At 38.2% G+C, this 24,618-nt stretch overlaps 1 protein-coding gene across 3 annotated transcripts; it reads right to left on the reverse strand.

The window, feature by feature from the left end:
• Positions 1–217: 217 nt before the first annotated feature.
• Positions 218–24,618, reverse strand: LOC306883391 (nectin-4-like). Of its 3 annotated transcripts, none has more exons than XM_079438601.1 (11): positions 24,001–24,618; positions 20,390–20,602; positions 19,629–19,796; positions 18,320–18,598; positions 14,804–14,921; positions 5,170–5,321; positions 4,621–4,780; positions 4,433–4,508; positions 3,598–3,654; positions 3,241–3,411; positions 218–2,020 (listed from the first exon to the last, which is right to left on the reverse strand). In XM_079438601.1, the coding sequence occupies exons 1-11, from the start codon at positions 24,047–24,049 to the stop codon at positions 1,580–1,582; spliced, it is 1,884 nt and encodes a 627-aa protein (XP_079294727.1). In that variant the 5' UTR covers positions 24,050–24,618; the 3' UTR covers positions 218–1,579. The 3 variants fall into 3 exon arrangements, with proteins under 3 accessions (XP_079294727.1, XP_079294728.1, XP_079294729.1); XM_079438602.1 differs by having other exon boundaries at positions 20,390–20,599; positions 24,001–24,571; XM_079438603.1 differs by lacking the exon at positions 3,598–3,654 and having other exon boundaries at positions 24,001–24,611.

Here is a 24,618-nt window from a genome sequence, read left to right on the forward strand (position 1 = left end):
CTTTGTGACTGTTTAAAATTTTATTATTAATCAAAGCGTATGTCTACTGCGTGTTCTCCATTTGCAAAAGATAGTAATTTAAAACACTATTTAAAAAGATATTTAATATTTTGTTTTAATGTTTTCAAAAAAAAAAAAGTATTTGAATACAAAATGATGTCCAAGGTATCAAATATTACTTTCATCATCTTCCAAATTTAGAGGCAATTTTAGTAAAATTGAGTACTTTAATTGCAATGCAGTTCTATGCAGAATCGGTGTAAATAGAATGTTAATATCCTGTGACTTAAAGGCAGGTTGAAATTCAAAATAAAAGTCACACCAAACGTTCCTAAAATTATTCATGCGTTTCCTGCACCCGCAGCCAAGCACGGTGGGGGACAGTTTATAAAAATGTACCATAGTTAATACAGTTGTTATTGAACCTATTGTTAATATTGTGAAACATCATACATTAGCCTATTAAAATGTTCTATTCACTCATTCTCATTTTTCTTTGCCAGTGGTGGCTAATACCACAGTATCCACATTTTTTACTGTAACATTTTGGTGTTAATTATGGCTGATGTGGTACATTTTTTCTTATCGCACCTCAGATTGTGCTGTTTAAAGTTAGTCTGAAAAGCGCCAAACAATAATGTCCTGATTCAATAGTGTTTTATGAAATTCATCTAACATAGATACATGTAGTATAATTAGGGTTGATTTAATAAACCCCATACACTGCAGTGAATTGAATACACCAATACATGTGTATTTACCATCAGGACCCATGGCTTTATATTTTGTTAGATAGAAAGGTCACAAGAGTGTCTCAGGAGCTTGCGGTAACACTGCCCGCTTATTAAAGCTAAATACATTTAAAGCACTAGCATATAATGAAGTATAAATGTTGTAAACAACGACAGTGTCACTCCTACAATGACATTCTGTGAACACGCAGGAGCCACCAAAACAAGATATGCAATACTTCATAATACTATTCATGCAATGGGCAGTTTCCAGTCAAATATATATAATACACATATATACATAAAAAAAAAAAAGTCAGAACACCATTTGTACATCTCTGGAATACAGACATCAAGGTCAAAGAGTCACAGTGAAGGATTAACTGACCAGAAAACAGTTCATGTATTATTTTCTCCCTCAACAGCAATTCAAGTGAAGCATTAGGTTGCAATAATAATAATAATAATAATAAAGATCTTAATTCCATTCCTGGTTACACAGAGGATCTGAACTCTGGTGGATTCCAGTTAATCTGCACCTGAAACACGTTGTGACTCAAAATACTCAAACGTTCCATTTCCAGATTACACAGTGGATTACACAATTATTTGAGGGACTGTTTGAATAATGCTGGTATTGTTTTTCAGGTTTGAGCTAGATGATGGCCTAATAGCCATTCGGTCCATGTTTTTGCTACCTTGAGAATGTAGTCATATAAAAATTCATACAAAAGATCCATTTTAGGGTTAGTTGTCCAGACACAGCCTTTTGTCGAGTGAAATTACAGAGGAACACATCCTTCTGTTGTAATAGCGGCTGTGTTTATATGGACGATTCCATACACATTCTAAACAATCTGAGCTTTGTGGATAGTTGGGCTATGCGGCGTGAGGAAAAGTGTTGTGTTGGCCGGGAGCAGGATGTTATTGGGTTTTGACTTTGGCCGTAGCATCCCATTAGTGCGCTCGAAATGACTGGATAGTGCCTCAGATATCTGAGAACTGGCAGTCTCGCTGCTGCCGTTCTCAAAACCATCAGGCTCCATTAAACCTCTGTGAACTCCTGAATCTGCAGGGCTAACAGAATCTTCCTCTTCTTCATCTGTAAGAGTCGGGTACATGGGTACTAAGGGCGAATTATGCCCTCTGCTGCCCCCTCGGTTACTTCCTCCTGACTGCGGCCTCCCCTCTGCTGGGAGAATGGCGCTGCCGTTCCGAGACTGCACAATTTCAACAGCCTGCTCCATTGAATAAGAACAGGGGTGGAGAGGAGGGAGAAGTTGGGTTTCCTGTATAGCATAAGTGTAAACGCGGTTATGAGCATTTTTCATGCATCATTATTTCATACAGCATATGTTAACTGTGTTAGCATCACTAACCATTGAGAGTTACTAAAGCTTTAAGTACTAGCTTTAAGAATCTGATCATAAACAAAAAATGTTTTTGCAAAGTATTTGGGGTAAAACAGTAGAATAAGGCACACCTTTATTAAATAATTTAAGGAATTTAGGGTAAAACCGTAGATGAAATAAATAAAAAAAAAAAAAAAAATCCTGAAAAGCAGCAAATTTTAAACATAAGTTTTTAATAATAAATGGTGGGTGGATATTACTACAGTTTTACAATTATTGTCATTTTGTCATTTCATTTTTTTCCCCACTATTGCCTTGAATATTTTTTGCCAAACTCAAAAATTCAACATTGGTACCAAAGTTATTGTAAATAAATAAAAAGTTAATCTACGCAACCATTCAAAAAGGCTTTGGGGTTGAAAGAAATAGCAAATTCTCACCAAGGCTGCACATATATGCTAAAAAAAAACAAAAATAGTAATACTGCGAAATATTATTACAATGTTACAATTAAAAATAACTATTACAATTAACTTTTTTATATATAAATAATTTATTCATGTGATGGCAAAGCTGAAATTTCAGCAGACATTATTTTTCAGTGTCACATGACGCTTTTTTCTAATATGCTGATTTGCTGCTCAAACATTTCTCATTATTATTAATGTTGTAACAGTTGCACTGCTTAATATTTTTGTGAAAACCATGACACTTCTTTAATAAGTAGAAATGACAAAAGTGTATCCTTGCTGAATACAAGTATTAATTTCTTTAAAAAAAATACTAATCTCAAGCGTTTGAACAGTAGTGTATGGGACATACAAATTTCCCAACAACTACAAACCAACATTTAGTCTCAAACTAGCTAGCACATAATTATTAAATACCATTATTTAGCAAGTAACATGGCTACAAAAATGCAAACCTTATATAAAACGAAGACAAAATAAATGTGATCATTTGATTTCAGATGATTTCTTGTGATCTGAATGAACACCATTTTCTTTAGGAAGGTACATGCCTTCATTCACTGACCATTTGTTGAAAACCGAACAGAAAACTAATTTGTTGTTCTTTTTCAACAAATTTAAGGTCTATTTATGAAAGTGGCAATATAGATCAAACGCACAAGCAGACTTATGAAACTTATTTCATACCTGTGACATGTTACTGTCCATCTCATAAGACTCCATCATCAACCGAACTTCTTTTTCAGTTCTGTCCATCAGTTTGTCTCGACCTCTTCTGGACGTGTTATAAATTGCAGGGCGACCAAGTGAGTCCACCGCTCCCAGCGTGGACCGACTATCCCTGGAGCGAGGACGATCCTGCAAAAGTAAACGTTTTGGGTTTTTATGTGTGTGCAGAGAGGAAAACAAACTTCAATTGTCATATGTTCTGCCTAAACATTTATTTATATATATATATATATATATATATCATATCGAACAATTGCAGAATGTGACTGGTATATATAGTGTTTTTTGAAATTATGCAAGAAAAGAGTGACAAACCAGTGAAGAGAGACTTGTGCGTATTGTCCCTTCAACTCTTAAAGGATTATTGTTGTCCTTTTAAAAGAAAAAGACAGAGACAGTGAAATGAGAGGGAGGGAGATATAATATACTACAATAGACATACAGTAATGGTGTACATGTATGCTGTTGCTCGAAAAGGAAACTAGATACTTAAGCCATATGTAAAAAAATATATATATACAGTATATATATAAAAAGTGTGAATGTTATTATATTTGATCATGTCAACTATCAAAATAGTACAAGCAGTAAACAAATAAAACACTAAAATTGTCTAATAAAACATTTCATAAATAGAAGACCAAAGTTTGAATAGATAAAACAGAATATATTCGGTATATACATATACATATTCCCTGCCATACCATTTGGGGTCAGTAAGATTTCTTTCTTTTTTTTTTTTAAGTAATGTTTTATTCAGCAAGGATGCATTAAACTGATCAAATGCGACCGTAAAAACATTTATAATGTAACAAGAAAATTCTATATCAAAATAAATTGTTCTTTTGAATTTTATATTCAAAGAATCCTGAAAAAAGCATCAGTTTCCACAAAAATATTAAGCAGCAAATCTATTTTCAACATTGATAATGAGATATTTCTTGAGCACCATTTTAAAACATATTAAGATAAAAAATAAAAACAAAAAAAACCCTTCCAAAATATTACTGTTTTTACTGCATTTTTGATCAAATAAATACAGTCTTGGTGAGTATACGAGATGTATTTAAAACAAATTTTAAAAATCCTACTGACCCCAAACCTTGCATTATCGATAAATATTTTTCTGTGTACACATATGCATTTTTACCAAGTATCTGTTGTCTGTGCTTCCTGAGTTGACTCTCCTAAATGAGGCTTGTCTTGACAGAGTGCTGATTTCCTCCCTTACAAAGAGCGCGAGACAGACAGACTTAAATACAGGTTTGCAGGAATTCTCATAATCAGACCAGTCATATAAATAATTCTATATTCAGAAAGAAAAACAAATCTTCTTACTTTTTTGCAACCAGCTCTGTAGCCAGTTGTTGATTTTTGCCCTTATAGTAGCGGTTTACTGAAATGATCACTATGACAAGAGTGAGAACAATCGCTGCAGCCACACCAGCAATAATAATCATAATCAAGTAGTTCACTGGTGCGTTAGTCTGAGGCAACTCTGAAAGAAACGTGCAACAAAACTTATGAACTTCTTGTACATTCAATTACAATTATATTCAATTACAACTGTCATCATTTGTGCAAATGAGTCAGACTTCTTTATGGTGCTTTCGTGTTTTTGTTCTTTTAGACAATGACTTTATGGAAAATAACAGCTTGTACATTCTGCCTAACATCTCCTTTTACAGATAGAACAAAAAATATCATACAGGTTTGGAATGACAAGAGGGTATGTAAATGGTGACAGTCAGAATCATTATTTTTGGATGAAATATTCTTTCAATTTGATAGATTACGAGATATGCAGTTGCATATTATTTTTCACTAGATGACAGCACTGTGCATTGCACTTTAACCTGGGTGAAGGGTTTCCATTGGGATACATACCTGATATATTTATTAGAATCTCAGCTTTTCCAGATCCCACCTCATTGTTGGTGGTGCAGACATAAACTCCTTGATCTGTCAAGCTCAGGGGCCTGGAAAAGTGCAGCGTGCTTCCTTCCACAGACACACCCTCTGGTAGAGCTTCATCTTTCCTGTGTGAACAACGAAATATCATTTAACCCCTCAATCAAAAACAGACATTGTAAACAACAGAATCTATAGTCTAGGACTCTTCACATAAATGATTTATGCTTAATTATTTACAGAATATTGACATGTCCTTAATACCAGAACATGATGCTTCAGAAATCATTCTAATATGTGACCCTGGACCACAAAACCAGTCATAAGTCGCACGGGCATATTTGTAGCAATAGCCAAAAATACATTGTATGGGTCAAAATTATCGAAAATATATATATATTTTCATTAGGATATTAAGTAAAGATCATGATACATTAAGATATTGTAAATTTCCTACCGTAAATATATCAAAACTTAATTTTTGATTAGTAATATGCATTGTTAAGGACTTAATTTGGACGACTTAAGGCGATTTTCTCAATATTTTGATTATTTTTGTATCCTCAGATTCCAGATTTTCAAATAGTTGTATCTTGACCAAATATTGTCCTATCATAACAACCCATACATCAACAGAACGCTTATTTATTCAGCTATGATGTATAAATCTATAATGTATAAAAATGTATAAACAATTTCAAATATTGGCCCTTATGACTGGTTTTGTGGTCCACATATGATCTTTCGATCATTCCAATATACTGGTTTGCTGCTCAAAAAACATTTCTTATTATCAATGTTGAAAACAGTTGTGCTGCTTAATATTTTTGTGGAAATCATTATGCATTTTTTTTCAGAGTACTTTGATGAATAGAAATTTCAAATGAACAGCATTTATTCAAAACAGAAATATTTTGTAACATTATAAATTTCTTTACCGACACTTTTGATCCATAAAATGTGTCCTTACTGTATAAAAATATTACTTTTTCAAGTGTTACTGACCCCAAACTGAACTTTGAAAACAACTGAATCTTTACTGAAGGATTCTGTACATAAAAATATGATTATTTCATGAATACCAACTTAAAATATCACTGGTCTGTGCCACTTTCAGTTCATCAGTGATTTTATCACAAAACATTTTTTGTCCATAATACAGTCAGAGTAGTATTGGTTTTAATTAAAAACTAAAAACTAATTTCGTACAGTGCTTTAAAGAAATCATTCTCAATTGGTTTTGCATCAAGATCCAGCTTTTTAACATCAAGTGACAGCACGACAAATTCCAAAACTCAGAATTTAATGTAGTCTAGGTAAGTGTTTTGTTTTGTTTATCTTGCATAGTGCTTAAGAATTATTGCTGTCAAGCAAACTCTCTATGTTGGCACCTGCTAGATTTTTAGTTTTTAGTGCATTTCTGGCCTATTTTAAAAACTGTTAAACCTATTTATTTAGCTAAAACCAATAACAGGCCCACTCAGTGTTTCTGTAGACAATAAGAACTTTGTCCACATCTTATACCAGGAACTAAAAGTTCCATATTTTTCATACAGCATGGCGCAATTTGCATGTGGACAGTGGTAAGACTCATCCCATGACAAACACAAGCACGCAGACAAATTCTCCTGAATCCATCGTCATAAACCTACTCATCTCCCCCTCACCAGCCATTTCTCATCCCCCCCCCCCCCCTCCCTCCGTGTGAAAATGCACTCTGTCTGTTTGCTGCGCAAGTTGCAACACGACACCAGGCCACAATTACTTCATTTACTTTGCATTCACACCGAGCAGCCAGAGAACAGGTTTCCCCACTCGAGGCAGAGAGGAAGAGAAAACCAGAGAATGTTTGTCTCAGGAATTGCGAGATCATCTAAATGTCCATGTCTACACCCCCTTAGTCACTCGTACTGAAAAATGCCGAAAAATAGGTGTGACTAATTATTGTTCACGAATGCAAAAACAACTGTCGTGTATTTCAATGACCTCTCAGTGTCAGTATTACTTCTTAAGATTCTATCTATCTGATAAGAGTAGATTAAAAATGCACATCCACACCTAGAGATTACTCTGGCATGCTGATAGAGAAGCCAACCGAAACAGAATTAAACTGACAAGACAGGAAGATGGTCCGTGTACGTTTTGATCATTTCATTTTTTATTTGGAACGGAAAAACAGAAATGAGAAGACAGCTCATTTGTTCGTATTTTTGTTTAATTGAACAAACCGAAAACTAAATTTTGGCTTGATTTCTCACGTTTCGTTCGCGCTTCACAAATCGGTTTCTAGCTTCGATATTTCATTCGCACATGTGGGCGGCGCTGAAACGCCCCTTTCATCTGATTGGCCAAATTGCTCCGCCTTCAGTACCGGTTTAAATTCTGTCAGGCAGAATAAAAGTCCGTATGAATGCGGCGCAGAATATAGCACTTTAATAACAAATTGTCTGAAACCACCACTCACTGTTACCTACGCATAACATTTGAAGCAGAAATATAATAATGTGAGCTAGCCTATATATGCTATAGTATGCTAATATATTATTTATTGGTTATATATGTAACGGAGTTTAAATAATGTTGTTAAATTCATGCTTTAAATGGGCAAACTCGCCATTGGCTGTTGCATCACTCGCAATTATGCGCGTGACATTAAGGGCGGAGCTACGTCATCGCCAGCAGAGTTTCACATCTCTCGATGCTGGTAAGTCGCATCAATAAGCGCTGCGTCATAAAAACTGAGTTTAGACTGTTTTCAAGTGTAAGGTTGGACTTTTATACTACTCACAAATTTACTTCATTTGTCTGACAGTTCCTAGTTCTGTCAGTCGAGTCATGTGATATTTGCGATGATAAAATGAAGTGTGTGTAACCTGCTCGTGAACTCAGTATCTCTGTTTATTTCATTTAAGATCTTTGAGCAACATTGATGCGTTGATGTACTGTCCTTTTAACCAGCTTTTGGTCCTTTTTGTCCCAGGTATGTTTTTATATTCGGATTTGTCATGTGCTGTGTAAGAATATATTAGTCGAACTGAGTGTTAGCATTATCACACGTGCTATGTGCTCGCACGTGCTGAACTATGTAACTGCGCCATTTAGGTGGCCGTTCTTTTCTTTCTGTATTCCATTTCATACAAAAATGATGGTTGCTTAAATCTAGTTTCTCTGTATTTGTGAATTTATGAGAACAGAGACAGTGATTTGTACTTTATTTCTTTAATGTATGTTCTATCTTGAGTTTAATTCCACTATACGATCACTTTGTAAAAATGTATATTCAGCAGAGTTTCACATCTCTCGCTGCTGATCTTTGAGCAACATTGATGCATTGATGTACTGTCCTTTTAACCAGCTTTTGGTCCTTTTTGTCCCAGTCTGTCTCTTTCAGGCTCAGTAAAGAGATCTTGAGTAACCATCCACCTGCTCTCAGTGTGATTCCATCCACACAAACACACACAGTCACATATAGCATTGTATAATAATCGCAAGAGCAAGGACACCTTTGTGTGCATTTTGTTTTGTGCTTTTATCAGAACAAAGCGCTCGATCGTCTGTGTGAAGATGCGCATTGTGCACGAGCGCCAAGAGTGAACTAACAGCGGCAACGAGCGCTCGCCATAACAGTGATAGACGGTAGACCGCCTGTTAATAACGCATGGTTGTTATTTAACAGGCTGTTATATAACATATACCAAATTTCTTATCGAATGGAGATGTTTCTTTCTTTTAGGTACATCCAACCATGCGTGCCACGAGATGGTCGTGCTCTCGTGTCTTTCGGAGAGGGATGCGGTTGCCAATTCCTGTGTGTGTGTTGAGAGAGACGCATGCAGAGAACTGTTCAATTTAGTTTGAAATTGAGAAAGTAGTTGAGAAACAGATAAGATACTGATTTTAGAATTTGAATTTGTTTTATTTTTTAAATGCATAGAATTATAAAATAAAATTTAAATTATAAAAATATATAATTTTTAGCTCAGCCGCCATGTGTTGGAGTTCACCCCGGTGAACGAGAGGGTCGTTTCCCTGCGCCTACGGGTAGGGGATAGGTCTCTCACTGTCGTGTGTGTCTACGGGCCGAACGGCAGTGCAGAGTACCCGGCCTTCTTGGGGTCTCTGGGAGGGGTACTGGAAAGTGCTCCAACCAGGGACTCCATCGTTCTACTGGGGGACTTCAATGCCCACGTGGGTAGCGACAGTGATACCTGGAGGGGCGTGATTGGGAGGAACGGCCCCCCTGATCTGAACCTGAGTGGTGTTCAGTTATTGGACTTCTGTGCTAGTTACAGTTTGTCCATAACAAACACCATGTTCAAGCATAAGGGTGTCCATCAGTGCACGTGGCACCAGGACACCCTAGGCCGTAGGTCGATGATCGACTTTGTGGTCGTTTCATCCGACCTGCGGCCGTATGTCTTGGACACTCGGGTAAAGAGAGGGGCGGAGCTTTCAACTGATCACCACCTGGTGGTGAGTTGGATCCGATGGCGGGGGAGGAAGCTGGACAGACTCGGCAGACCCAAGCGTACTGTGAGGGTCTGCTGGGAACGTTTGGCCGAGTCTCCTGTCAGAGAGATCTTCAACTCCCACCTCCGGCGGAGCTTCGACCAGATCCCGAGGGAGGCTGGAGATATTGAGTCCGAGTGGACCATGTTCTCCACCTCCATTGTCGAAGCGGCCGCTCGGAGCTGTGGCCGTAAGGTCTCCGGTGCCTGTCGAGGCGGCAATCCCCGAACCAGGTGGTGGACACCGGAAGTAAGGGATGCCGTCAAGCTGAAGAAGGAGTCCTATCGGGCCTGGCTGGCTTGTGGGACTCCTGAGGCAGCTGACGGGTACCGACAGGCCAAGCGAACTGCAGCCCGGGTGGTTGTGGAGGCAAAAACTCGGGCCTGGGAGGAGTTCGGTGAGGCCATGGAGAAGGACTATCGGTTGGCCTCGAAGAGATTCTGGCAAACCGTCCGGCGCCTCAGGAGAGGGAAGCAGTGCCCTACCAACGCTGTTTACAGTAGAAGTGGGGAGCTGCTGACCTCGACTGGGGATATCGTTGGACGGTGGAAGGAATACTTTGAGGATCTCCTCAATCCCGCCGTCACGTCTTCCATTGAGGAAGCAGAGGCTGAGGGCTCAGAGGTGGACTCGTCCATCACCCGGGCTGAAGTCACCGAGGTAGTCAAGAAACTCCTCGGTGGCAGGGCACCGGGGGTGGATGAGATCCGCCCTGAGTACCTCAAGTCTCTGGATGTTGTGGGGCTGTCTTGGCTGACACGCCTCTGCAGCATCGCGTGGCGGTCGGGGACAGTGCCTCTGGGGTGGCAGACCGGGGTGGTGGTCCCTCTTTTTAAGAAGGGGGACCGGAGGGTGTGTTCCAACTACAGGGGGATCACACTTCTCAGCCTCCCTGGGAAAGTCTATGCCAGGGTACTGGAGAGGAGAATACGGCCGATAGTAGAACCTCGGATTCAGGAGGAACAGTGTGGTTTTCGTCCGGGCCGTGGAACACTGGACCAGCTCTATACCCTCTACAGGGTGCTGGAGGGTTCATGGGAGTTTGCCCAACCAGTCCACGTGTTTTGTGGATTTGGAGAAGGCATTCGACTGTGTCCCTCGCGGCGGCCTGTGGAGGGTGCTCCAGGAGTATGGGGTCCGGGGTCCTTTACTAAGGGCTGTCCAGTCCCTGTATGACCGAAGCAGGAGCTTGGTTCGCATTGCCGGCAGTAAGTCAGACTTGTTCCCGGTGCATGTTGGACTCCGTCAGGGCTGCCCTTTGTCGCCGGTTCTGTTCATAAGTTTTATGGACAGAATTTCTAGGCGCAGCCAGGGGCCGGAGGGTGTCAGGTTTGGTGACCACACGATTTCGTCTCTGCTTTTTGCAGATGACGTTGTCGTGTTGGCTTCATCAAGCCAGGACCTTCAGCAGGCACTGGGACAGTTTGCAGCCGAGTGTGAAGCGGCTGGGATGAGAATCAGCACCTCCAAATCCGAGGCCATGGTCCTCAGTCGGAAAAGGGTGGTTTGCCCACTTCAGGTTGGTGGAGAGTTCCTGCCTCAAGTGGAGGAGTTTAAGTATCTTGGGGTTTTGTTCACGAGTGAGGGAAGGATGGAACGGGAGATTGACAGACGGATCGGTGCATCTTCTGCAGTAATGCGGTCGATGTACCGGTCTGTCGTGGTGAAGAAAGAGCTGAGCCGCAAGGCGAAGCTCTCGATTTACCGGTCAATCTACGTTCCTACTCTCACCTATGGTCATGAGCTTTGGGTCATGACCGAAAGGACAAGATCCCGGATACAGGCGGCTGAAATGAGCTTTCTCCACAGGGTGGCTGGGCGATCCCTTAGAGATAGGGTGAGAAGCTCGGTCACTCGGGAGGAGCTCAGAGTAGAGCCGCTGCTCCTTCACATTGAGAGGGGTCAGCTGAGGTGGCTTGGGCATCTGTTCCGGATGCCTCCTGGACGCCTTCCCGGGAAGGTGTTCCGGGCGCGTCCCACTGGGAGGAGACCCCGGGGAAGACCTAGGACACGCTGGAGAGACTATGTCTCCCGGCTGGCCTGGGAACGCCTCGGTGTCCCCCCGGAAGAGCTGGATGAAGTGTCTAGGGAGAGGGAAGTCTGGGCATCTCTGCTTAGACTGCTGCCCCCGTGACCCGGCCCGGATAAGCGGAAGAAGATGGATGGATGGATGGATTTAAATTATAAACGGGCCTATTTTAGGCTTTTCCTTATTATATTTTAGACATCTCATTAGATGTGCTTTTAGAGAAAAATGCATATTTACGGATTACATAGCTTAATGAAAGAGTTTATATTTTCGAATAATTGTTTAATTATTTCATTTTAAAGTAGTAATTTAAAGCTTTCTATTGATATATTTTTATCATGTCTAGAAAAAAATGCATGTGATGGTGCTGGCGCCTTCTGCAGAGCGCGCGTTAAGCTTCCTCTCTCAAACGACTAGATATGCGTCTAACAGCGCACATTTATATACAGTAAGTTAAACAATTAAACTAACAGATGCTTCAGTGGCGCCTGCGGTGTAGCCTACGGCTGTACGCACTGTGCATACCATGAGCACTCGGGTTGACCTGAGATTTGCCCCGTAAACATTTCAGCAGTGAATTATAGGCTTGTGATGTCCTGTCTTCCTTCCATTAATTATTCAGTCTTTTGCATAGCAAATTCAATTACGGTGTATAAATATTACTGCAAATAGAAAAACAAAAACCGTGCTATATACACACACTTTCATGAGATCGGGTTATAGACTACAACAATTAATTTGTAGCCTATTTTACACATGGTAATACAGCGAATTCATGACAATGTTTTACATTCAAGCTACCCGTAAAATGTATAGTGAAAAGTTATTTAAAAGTATCTGGAACGCAATAAATTAAAGCGGTATTTAAATCATTTGCTGCATGGAATAAGAAATAGGCCAATAAATAGCCTGATTCACACATCAGAGAAAACTGCATTGCAGCAAATTGATTTTAAGGTATTGAGAACAGAGCAACATGAAACCAGAAAAAAGCGGCTATATAATTATTGGACAAAGTTTTACATATCCTACCATTATAATTTGTGTTTTATTTTATATACAATTATAAAATAAAACGTAAATTATAATCGGGCCTGTTTTAGGCTTTTCCTTATTTTTATAGCCTATTTTAGACGGTGATGAAAAAAATTACTCGCCATCTCCTCATTGGACGTGCCTTCAATTAGAGAGACATGCATGAAAGAGTTTTTGTTTTCGATTTGAATGATTTCGTTTTAAAATAGTAATTTAAAGCTTTCTGTATATATATTTATCATATCTGTGAGTCAATTCGTTCATAATTGTGAAGCGCTCTTGTTGAAGGCAGAAAGCGCATAGGCCTGGGCCTACTCTGTTTTCCTATTAATTTTATAAAAGCACAATTTTGTTGATATTGTGAATGTAAGCATATTTAACATATAAAGGTAGACCTTACAGCTCAGAATTATATATTACTCCTTACCTTTATAAGCAAAAATGAAGGCGTATTTTAAGTTGTTTCTACTGTAAGAAAGAAATGCAAGTGAGTGTGCTGGTCTTCTCTGTCTAACTGTCTAACAGCGCACGGATATGGGTTAAACATTTAAACTAACCTTGTGATATGCTTGAACTGTTTTATATCTACAGATTTTATTTTATGTAAGTCGTGTTGATTTGAGAAGGCTAAATTGATCAAACGTAGGCTGTGATCAACTGGCCCCTTGGTCGTTACTAAAAAAAAAAAAAAAAAATTAGGCCTACATTTAACGAACAAAAAATGCTCCAAACGATTTTCTAAATTAACTTTATAAAAAAACGAAACAAAATATAATAGGCTAAATAATAATAATAATAATGAATAACTTTTCCATTACATGCAAAACAGAACTATTTTAATAGCTGAAATAGCAGTAGGCTATAAACTGTACCATTTTGTTGAGTTTAAATGGTGTGACATCCCCCCGCCTCGCCTCGCCCCGCCCACGCCTCCGCCTCTTGCAGGGGCCCCTGCTCTTCCAGACACGAGCGTTGTGTTTGTATGTGCTGCATAACCGTGCAGCTCAGCAGCCCGTCCTTATAGCCTGCACTGGGGCCCGTCATAACCAACTTACGCCACTGGTTAATAATAATGTTTAAATGTATGTTGGCTTTCCCAAGTAAATTGTCATTATTTTTAAAAGTAATGTAAATTATTTTTGCAACAGCTGTAGGTTTTTGGAGTAACCTGGATGACTGTGAGACTCTTGGCCTGTCTGAAATTTTGTCCCAGCATTAAATAATTTGTGAATATTACTATATTAGTAAATACTTGTGGCTTGGAACAGCTGGAAAATTAAAAGTGTACTGCAGTTCTGTGCTGGAGAAACTTCGATGACTGTAATCAGTGTGCAAAATATCCCAATTTGTGGGCGGTGGGCCCATGCTCCTCCAATTACTTATACACACACCTAATGCCTTTTAATATAAATAAAGGACAAGAGTGGGAAATGTCACAGACAAATTATTATACTATTCAGCCCAATATTGATTTTTATTTGAACTTCACTCTTATCCAAATGAACAGAGCTTTTTGCACATAATTTATCAATGGGACATGCAATTATTATACAACCCTATAGAACCAAGAAATAATGTATTAGCATACTATAGCATATATAGGCTAGCTCACATTATTATATTTCTGCTTCAAATGTTATGCGTAGGTAACAGTGAGTGGTGGTTTCAGACAATTTGTTATTAAAGTGCGATATTCTGCGCCTCATTCATACGGATTTTTATTCTGCCTGACAGAATTTAAACCGGTACTGAAGGCGGAGCAATTTGGCCAATCAGATGAAAGGGGCGTTTCAGCACCGCCCACGTGTGCAAATGAAATATCGAAGCTAGAAACCGATTTGTGAAGCGCGAACGAAACATGAGAAATCAAGCCAAAATTTAGTTTTCGGTTTGTTCAATTAAACAAAAATACGAACAAATGAGCCGTCTTCTCATTTCTGTTTTTCGTTCCAAATAAAAAGTGAAATGATCAAAACGTACACGGACCGAAGATGAACAAAAACAGAATGACAGATTCAGGTAGACGGACAGTTTTACCTCGTCCAGTCGAATCTCTGAGGTTCTGGATTTCCATGACCACTGCACTGCAGCGCGGCTCCTTGCATTTCAGCATACCAGTTGTCCTCATAGCCAGATATCAAGGCATTCGGAGGGTCTGTACGTACACAAGAACACACACATGAAAATATTTTACAATTAGGCGCGTCTAATTCACTTTTCAGCTTCTTGTTTGAACTTGATGAACTTTGCGTTTGACCAATAAGTTCACCTGATCCTTTTGTTGACAGTCTAAACTCTAATATTGGGATTATGAGACATGCATATGTTTGAATTATTAAAATTTGGTGCAATTAAATTAAACCCATATGACTTTCCACTGTGGAAGACAAAAATGAGATGCGTTGAAATGTACTGGTTGTTTTTTCAATGCCAAGCCAAGTCAAGTTGAGCTTTATTGTCATTCTGCTACATGTGGGGACATACAGTGGAACGAAATGTCGTGCCTCGCAGGACCACGGTGCTACATAAATACAGACATACAACAATGAAGTAAAAAAACACTATAAACCTATACACAACTAACCTACTGACAGATTTAACTATAAGTATATATGAGTATTTACCCTATAAAAACTAAAAAATAGAAGATAAAAAATACAAACTATACGAATGCTTCACATAAATACTGTACATGTGCAAAGAGAAACATTTTGAGTCAAGCAGCTGGTTGGGGAACAGTGCAGGATGATTTGTAGTGCATGAGCATGTAAACATACATATATATATTGCTGAGTCTTTTGTGGGATTGTGTACACGCAGCAGTGTGTGTAAAGTGTCTAGTGCACATAGAGGAGAGTGTGTTACTACAGGTGGTTTATACAGGCCCACTCACCTGTGTGTAGCACACTTCGAATTGCACTAAAAAAGTTCCATACAGTTTTTTCTTTGGTGTGGTAAGGTTTTGGGTGGGGGGTGGTCCATGTTTCAGGAGGTAGGGGTTTGCATGGGGTTTCAGAGGGGGGCGGGGTGGTTTGAGTTCAGGGCTCTCACAGCCTGGGGGAAAAAGCTGTTGAGCAGTCTGGCGGAGCGGGCTCTGATGCTCCGGTACCGTCTTCCTGATGGTAGGAGCTGGAAGAGACTGTGGGAGGGATGGGTGGAGTCCTTCACGATGCTGTTGGTTTTGCTGGAGCATCGTGTAAGGAAAATATCCAGGATGGAGGGGAGAGGGGCACCGATGATCTTTGCAGCTGTGTTCACTGTCCGCTGGAGGGTCTTGCGGTCAGCAGCACTGCAGTTCCCGTACCAGACAGTGATGCAGCTGCTCAGCACACTCTCAATGCAGTCATATAGAATGAGGACTGGGGCATTCAAGCTTTAAAAATGATGTAAAAGCACCAAATATCATAAAATGGTGCAGGTATAAATTTAACTGATAATCTTCCATTCTAGTAAGATGTTAACTGTTGCACTAGATCATTGAACCAGTGAGTAGCAAACAGAACCAGATCTGTCTGATTTGTGAATGAATCATTCAAATTAATTCTGTGAAGCAAATGAATGGATTCATTGAAAACACTGTTAACTGTTTCATAATTATAGATGAAAGATTTAAGGCTATTCTTTACACAAAACTATATGGTTTCATACTTTCAACTATTTGGTTTATGGTGCTTTTTGCACCTTGTTTGATGTTTGAAAGCTCCAGTTCTTATTCACTGTAACTGAATTGGGGGAAAACAACAAGAACAACAAGGATATTCTCAAGAATTTTTCAATTTGAGTTCCACAGAAGTAGAATGGGTTTCTAAACACATGAAGGTGACTAAACGATGACTGAATTTTGATTCTGAGAGAACTATTGCTTTAAATTTTCCTACAATCAACCAAAGACATTATTATGACCGCAGCAGTAGTGATGAATCAGAGAGAAACAATGTAGTCATAGTATCGATTAAGACTTAAAACATGTCCACAACACATGAGGGAAGTTACATACACAAGCGGAGTAAACACTAAAGTTGTTTTACATTTACATTATAAAATTCACAATTGTTTTTATGATTTCTAGATTTGAAATTCAGTCATTCTGAGTCATATCCAGGCAGTGACGTATAAAATGTGGCTCTAACAAAACTTGCGCAATAATACATCAATCATACTGCAGTAAGGACAACATTAAAAATTCTTCTGAAGAGGAAGCACATTGGCAGCTTGTGTTTATAACCTGGCAAGTGGTTTGACATCAAGAGACATCAAAATAATTCTTAAGGACTGCCAAAATGAATTATAGATACTACTGATTCTTTGCCCTATAAAAAGTACTTGTGGAAACTTGCAAAAAATTTGATAAACAATTTAAGAAATGTATGTAACACTACACTCTAAAACATGCTTGGTTATTTCTTCTACCCAACCACAAAGTTGAGCCTGTTGGGTTGTTTTTTTCCAGTGTAGGGTAGTTTTTGTGTTACCCAGACGTTGGTTAGTGGTTGGGTCAATCTCACTGACAGCTGAAAATATTCACCCCTCCCCCTCCTTCCGTTGAAATAACCAGCGCACGCGCTTTTTGCATAATTTTTAGGAAAAAGCAGTTCTCAGTGCCACCTAATTGGTGCACTTCTTCAGTCAAATGTCTGTATGTGTTTTATTTAATTATGAAATTTTTACTGTGCTGTAAATGATTATATTTTATGCAATTCAACATACAGGGAGGATATATAACAAACTTATTTTATTCATTATAATACTGAATTTAATGTATTTTGATGTTAAAATATGTTCTCCAATCCCAGGACTGTTTGTTTATAGGCAGGTTATGGAATCAGTCACGACATCTTTCAGGTACGAGTGAAACGCGAGGCGGTGGTCCGAGGTTACTTTTAAATGCACATTTGTCAATTTGTCTTATATTTTTGTCCATGGGTGTTCTTGCTTATTAATAAATGGTAACCTTTTGATTATTACTGTTGCCTCTATTTATTCTAGGTGTGATTTATAAATTTCCAACCCAGTAATTTTTAACAATAGTTAAATAAAATAACCCAGCATTTGGGTCAAACATTTAACCCAACCCTATATAATGACCCAGCATGTGTTCGGTCCAATATTTGGGTGGCCAAGTAACTCAGAAAAGGTTGTTGTTAAATCCAGCATGTTTTTATAGTGTATGAAATAAGAAAATATATTTTGAATAAGTGATAAATGACAATTAAGGACATAATTACGAATATAATTCCTCCTCTTCCAAGTTTTTAGCAGTGAAAAGGTCATTGTAAAACACTATGATTACTATAATGGATAGGTTTCATTTATTTTTTAATAAAATGATTTTGCATAAAAAGAAATTGCATTTTTAAAGTACTTTTATAAGTATACATGAAAGCATTCGTTGTATTGAGTTAATTCAGTTCATGCTAATTTGAACAGGATGATTTTTATTAGTGTTACATTTTTTCTTTATAGTAATAAGAATTCAAGGGGAAAACAGAGAATAAACTTAAATTATGACCCAGACAGTTCTGATATATAATTAGTATAAGTATCAGGACTCACAGTGTACTACAAGATTATTGGAGATCCTCACTGGGCCTTTTTGAGATGGATGCCAAACCAGACAGTCCAGCTTCTGCCCGTTCATGTTGCGGAGAGGGTGGAGAGAAAACTGGATGGAGGCCACCTCACCATCTGAGCTACGGTTCTGACTCTGACCCGCGAGATCGGTGTCCCAGGAGAGGGCTGCCATTGGCTTAGCCACCGAACGGCATATAGCGGCCGGACGGAATGACTGGCCCTCAATCAGTGTGAACGGCTGCAGGGACGTAATGGGTTTAGCTGTGAAATGAAATGACAGATGCATAATAAATGGCAAATAAAAACATGATAAATAGGATTTAAACTTTACAATTAAGTACTGACAGTATTTTAAAACAACATTTCTGATATTTTCCCAGTGTCTAATTTATGAAATTTTCTAAAGTGGGACTTCCCTGTTTCTAACAGTCTGCTTGAACACAACCATAAACAATACCTTTGAAGGAGAAAGCAGCAGGTATAATATGATATTGTAATCGCAGCAATAATTAACACTGTCAAGTAAATACGTCCATCATCACTCCCATTGACGCAGACAATGCTTGTATGTTATTCTGAGAACAATAACTGTATATATCATAGCAGTGGTAGCTTTGTGTTTAACGGGTTTTCTCTGTACATGAATGGGACGCTGAATGAAATGACAATGGTAATGTAAAAAAAAAAAAATTATTATGTTATCCTTGTCCTGTATCACTGAGAACTGCTGCAATGTCACTGCATATATGCAAGATTAAAAATAAAAAATAAAAAAAACTCACTACAATCACTACAAAAGTCCCTAAGGGGACATGGTGATGGGAAAAAAATAGGATATGGAAGGAAAAATTACATTTCTTTTGCATTTTTAATTCACTCACAAAATTTGCAAAAAAAGGCGAGTAGTTTTTAATAAATGTTTTTCTTTTTTTACATTGCAGCATTTGCACAAGAAACATCACCTTTGCTTGCAAAAGCACTGAAATAATATTTCCATGACAAACGTTTTGTGAGCGAATACAAAGTCTCTTGTGGGAACAAGAGTTGAGAGTCTGATGGTTTCACAGCAGTCTGTGGGCAGGTTTTAGTCAGACAACCTTTTCCTGTTTAAGCTGGCAGTTCTTGACCAAAATCAGATACAATCTCGATCAGAGTGTATGCTGAAAATCAAAAGTGGTTTATGGTGATCTTCCACTGTGCTAATATATAAAATTTGAACAGTCACAGAGTTTTGTATGATAAAAGTTTGCCGTCTTCTGTTTGCCCATGTAACCATGATTAATGTACTCACTCCACACTGTGACCAAAATCTTTGTCTCAAAGTTTCCTGCGGGGAAGGTGGCAATTTTGCAGATGTATTTGCCCTCATCTGCAGAGCGTGTGCCCATGAGAATCAGAGCAGAGTCTAATATTGGGTCGCTGGTTGCGAATCGAACACGCCCTGTGTATGCAGGGCTTTCTGCGAGAGAGAAACAGAATGCAATGTGACACATAAGATTTGGTTTCTGACCATTTTTGAGAAGCATACAAAAAAGAATGGTGCAAACAACAAAACTTCTCATCTCAAAAGAAATAAAAATGAAGAAATTCTGCACTAATGGCTCCTGTATGAAAAGTTCTTATTACAAAAGTGAACTGAAAAAAAACCCCATCTGCTTAATGATTCGGTGTAAATGAATGCAAAATGAGTACAGAACCGAAAGCACGAGTACAGTGCAAGTATAGTTACAGTAATAGATTCAATGAACAACCAATAATCAGATTAAACCCTGCAGAACTGATAACATTTTTTCAATGACTATAGAGGATACTGTTTTAGCTACAGAAATCCAGAGTGAACAAAATGGTATAGGATTTAGTTTGAAACTATTCTCATACAGCAATTGTGATTAAACTTCAAAATAATTACAAAGAAATGGAAAGTAACACCATGAGGTTAAAAAAAATTCTCTTTGGTATAATAAGAATATAATAACTGCATCCTGAAAAATGTGAAACAGTTTAAGTTTTGATGTCTGAAGTAAAAGATAAAGAAAAAAAAGTTAGTTTTACCTGTCTGGCCTTCACTGAAATGAGCAGTGATAATCTGTTCTTCACCTCCATTTGAGTTCTCTCGAATCCACATCACCTGCACCACCTTAATCTCACTGTTCGATACATTGAATCGACAGGGTAAACGCATTTCCTCCTCTGCCAAAGACTGCAGGGCCCAGGGGGACTCAGAGGGCTCCAGAAAATGCTGTTCTTCTCCACTTACACAGGCTGCTGAAAGACACAAAGAGAGAGATGACGATTTTAATAGAATAAAATAAGCCACACGAGATGCTTTTTTAAAATGGTGGCAAAAGCAATATAAAATAAATACATTCTATTGGATGAACTCTGTTGGAAGTTGTTTGTAAAATCAGAAATCACATCTTTTGAATTCAATATTAATATTGCAACTATAAACTATTAAAAGGATTGGTGAATGAGTAGTTATACTTTGCATTTTATATTATGTAATTATTTTTGAAGTATTAGCTCAGTTTCCTTTATTAAGTGTTATTAGAGGAATAGTTCACCCAAAAATAAACATTTGCTGACAGTTTAGTCAACCACGGGCAATACGAGATGTAGATGAGTTTGTTTATTCATTGGAACAGATTTGGAGAAATTTAGCATCACTTGTTCACCAAAGGATCCTCTGCAGTGAATGGGTGCCATCAGAATGAGAGTCCAAGCAGCTGATATGTAATACACATGACTTCAGTCCATCAGTTAATGTCTTGTGAAGTGAAAAGCTACGTGTTTTAACTAAATTCATCATTACAGTGTTTGAACGTCAAACCATTGCTTCCAGCTAAAATATGATTCCTCTTTCCTTAATATTGCTTTCTTCAATGAAATCGTCTCATCTGAATCAGGAGTGAAATATGCACAGATCAAGATCTGTTTACAAGCAAAAAGATTCCGAAACAGTTCTAAACAAATGTTGGTGTTCTAAAACAAAAACGTTGGTGGATTTTGATGTGGAAGGACAACAGGGGGTTGACATTTTCCCTGGAGGAAATCTTATGGACTTCATTTTGACCAGAAGTGACTGTTTAATGATGGATTTGTTTTTCAGAAACGTGCTGCTTTTTACTTCACGAGACATTATTTCGTGGACTGGAGTCTTGTTACCATCAGCTGTTTGGGCTCTCATTCTGATGGTACCCATTCACTGCTGAGGATCCATTGGTAAGCAGGTAAAGCTTAATTTCTCTGTTATCATGAAGAAACAAACTCAACATCTTGGGTGGCCTGAGGGTCAGTAAATTTAACCTTTAACATCTAAAACAACAATCACCGAATTAGTTGTGCAGTTGTAAAATTATTTGTTATGCTTTTGCATATTTTTTTTTTACAATGTATAGCTCTGTTTTGCATTTAGTTTTGGGAAAAATTCAGCACAGCTAGTTCCTTGTAGTGCTCATAGCTAAGGCATCACAAACTGAATAGCAAGATGTGGCCATAAGTAAAAGGGCCAGCCCTGACCAAAAAAAATATATATATATTCTAGGCCATCCCATGAATATCATACAGGTCAAGGCAGTTCAGCAGTGATTTAAAAAATAGAAATAGCACCTTTAAGAGAAATATACCTGTATGAAATATACCAGGAGTAAAAGAAAAGTTGGACCACATTGGCTGAGGTCATCTGTTACCTACAGTGTGGTGGTAACATGAACCTTTCATTTTTCATCACTCTATTGAACTGGCACAGAGAACAGAGAAGCAAAGCAGACATGGGAATAGATATGGATAACAAAATAAAAGAAAGGAAGAGGAGTGAGACACAAAAAGGTGTCTGGAAGAGCGTCTGTGGACGAGAGTTAGATATGCTGCTCAACTCGTTATGCGTCTCAGGGCTAATTACTTTTGGGAAGCAGATGAGCATAAGCAAGCATTCACAAACAAAGTGCATGCATGCAAAGTTGAGTGAATATAAGCTGAACTATTACATTTACATTTAAAGAAACATTTAATATATATTTTATTAAAATTATAAAATAAAAATATAAGGTGCAATATGTAATTTGCAATTTCAAGCACAATATATTAAAATACAAACAAAAAAGTACAGACATCTATGGCATACTTGATAAGGTTTGATACTTGCTAGTTGATAAGGTTCACATATGAATAAGAAATGTGTATTGTTATTTGCAGTAACAAGTAAGCTGCAGAAATCAGTCTGTACATTTAATGGGACTCTCTGCCTGGAGAAACTGAGTGTTAAGCACATTTCACGTGCTTTGGGATCAGAGTAAAGGACAGGGTTCTGGCTATAATCCCCATAATTTTCTTGAGTTTCTGAGTCACTCTTTCTCTAGCTTGAACTTTATGTCAGTAACCCAGATCTTTGACCATTAGGCTGCAGCAGTCAATTGTCCAGTTTGCAAAGACTACAGATTTACATGAATGAACCGTAACGACAAGCCTCTCAGGCATATGCTTGTTGACAAGATTTCTGGCATAGATCCTCTGTCACGGTGTCACACAACATGATTTATTCCAATGTGACAAGTTCCTGAGTCAACATCCTTAAGGACTGCCATTTGTTGCCTAACCCTTTCCTCTAATATCAGGGGGCAATTATGGCAGAGAAAGACTTAATTGGTTTGACTAAAATTTTTACTAACATTCACACTTTTCTAATTAATATGTAATTTTATACACTTTTGAAAAACATTTTACTCAGAAATTACTATAATTTATTTATATGCTATTTAGTTTTCATATGATGGATTTCTAAACAATAACAGTATTCGCTGGTAATACAATTTTTTTTACAGCTTAAAAACAATATAGTTTGTTTGTATTGTTGTAGGCTATAATGACAATTGAGTCATTCTGGTGTCAAAAAGTAGAAATAAAACAATTAAAAACAGATTTCCCCCAGAAAAGAACCAAAACGATCATAAAAAATCTATATCAGTCTCAAATCTCTTCTATGAACATGAAATACATTTTGTTCATAGTTATTTGCAGTTCAATATATATCCAGGGTTGGAAATTGGTCATAATCTATTAACTATCATAAATCTGCTTGTCTGGAGAAACTGAACTTTAAGCACCTTACAATGATTAAAACCTACAATAATGGTCATTAAAAACAATATCAGTCTCAAATCTCAAAATAACTTGACTGGATTGTTGCTCAAGGCCATAACCTTAAACCTGACCCTAAACTCTAATATCAGAGTAGGAATGATGTTCTAGGATCAGCAGAGGATGTTGATGCAGCAAAATGTTACATCATGTCCTCAGACCCACTGACCCTGCATTAACACACAACTCTATGAATGGCTCTTATGCCAGCAAAAAAACTCAAAAATGCAAGTAACGTTGACAACACCCTCAAATTCATCACACCCTTATTCTCACAACTTCATCAACCCATAAAACACTCCTTAAGACGCATAAGACAGTGTGTGTGCAGGGAGCGCCTGTCTGTCACACTGAATCACACTCGCAGTTTGTCATCAGAACCAGTTCCTCTTGTAATATCAGACAACCATAAACGTGTTGTGAAGCCCTTTTCCTAAACGTTTAACCCCAAATCCTGCAACACGTTTTAAAATGTTTCCAATTGCACTCGCAGTGTATTTATTATGGCAGGCTATTTAAAATCTCACCTGAGCTCCAGATGATCAACGCAGCAACAATATATGAAACTGTCTTCATCGTCCACCAGTTCAGACTTTTAGCTGAGCCCAGGTTATCAGTTTGGCGATCTCAATGCGATGGTCATTATTAATACGCAAAAACAGTGTCCATCTCAAGAGCTAGTTGTGTTCCCAATCAATCCAATCGATCACAGATGTCAGTGTGGAGATGTTGGAGAACAGGAGACTCCCATATATGAAGAGAAGGTGGAGATCCAGCGCAGAAAAACGAAATCACTCTTCAGAGTTCAGAATCAATATAACGATTAATTAATTTGAAGTACAAAAAAATGCAATGGAATGTTTATTGATTATATCCATAAAAAGGTGAACGTTTCTCCATGCGTAAATCCTCACGGGATCGCACAAAACTTTTACTCCAGTTTGTTTTTTTCGTCTTATTTTAAGATCTACATGTTGAGAAAAACGTAAAAGGAAAAAGTATTTCCATTATTCTTCCGACGCTCGGGTTGAAATTGCGTGAAAATGCTCTGAGAGAAGATTTCTTACAGACACCTGTTGGAAAAGACAGCTCTCCATTGCGCAGTCGTGCACATGTTGTTACGCGCTCTGCTCAACTCAACTTTC

The sequence above is a fragment of the Barbus barbus genome (genome assembly GCF_936440315.1).
Source record: "Barbus barbus genome assembly, chromosome: 1".
NCBI lineage: Eukaryota > Metazoa > Chordata > Actinopteri > Cypriniformes > Cyprinidae > Barbus > Barbus barbus.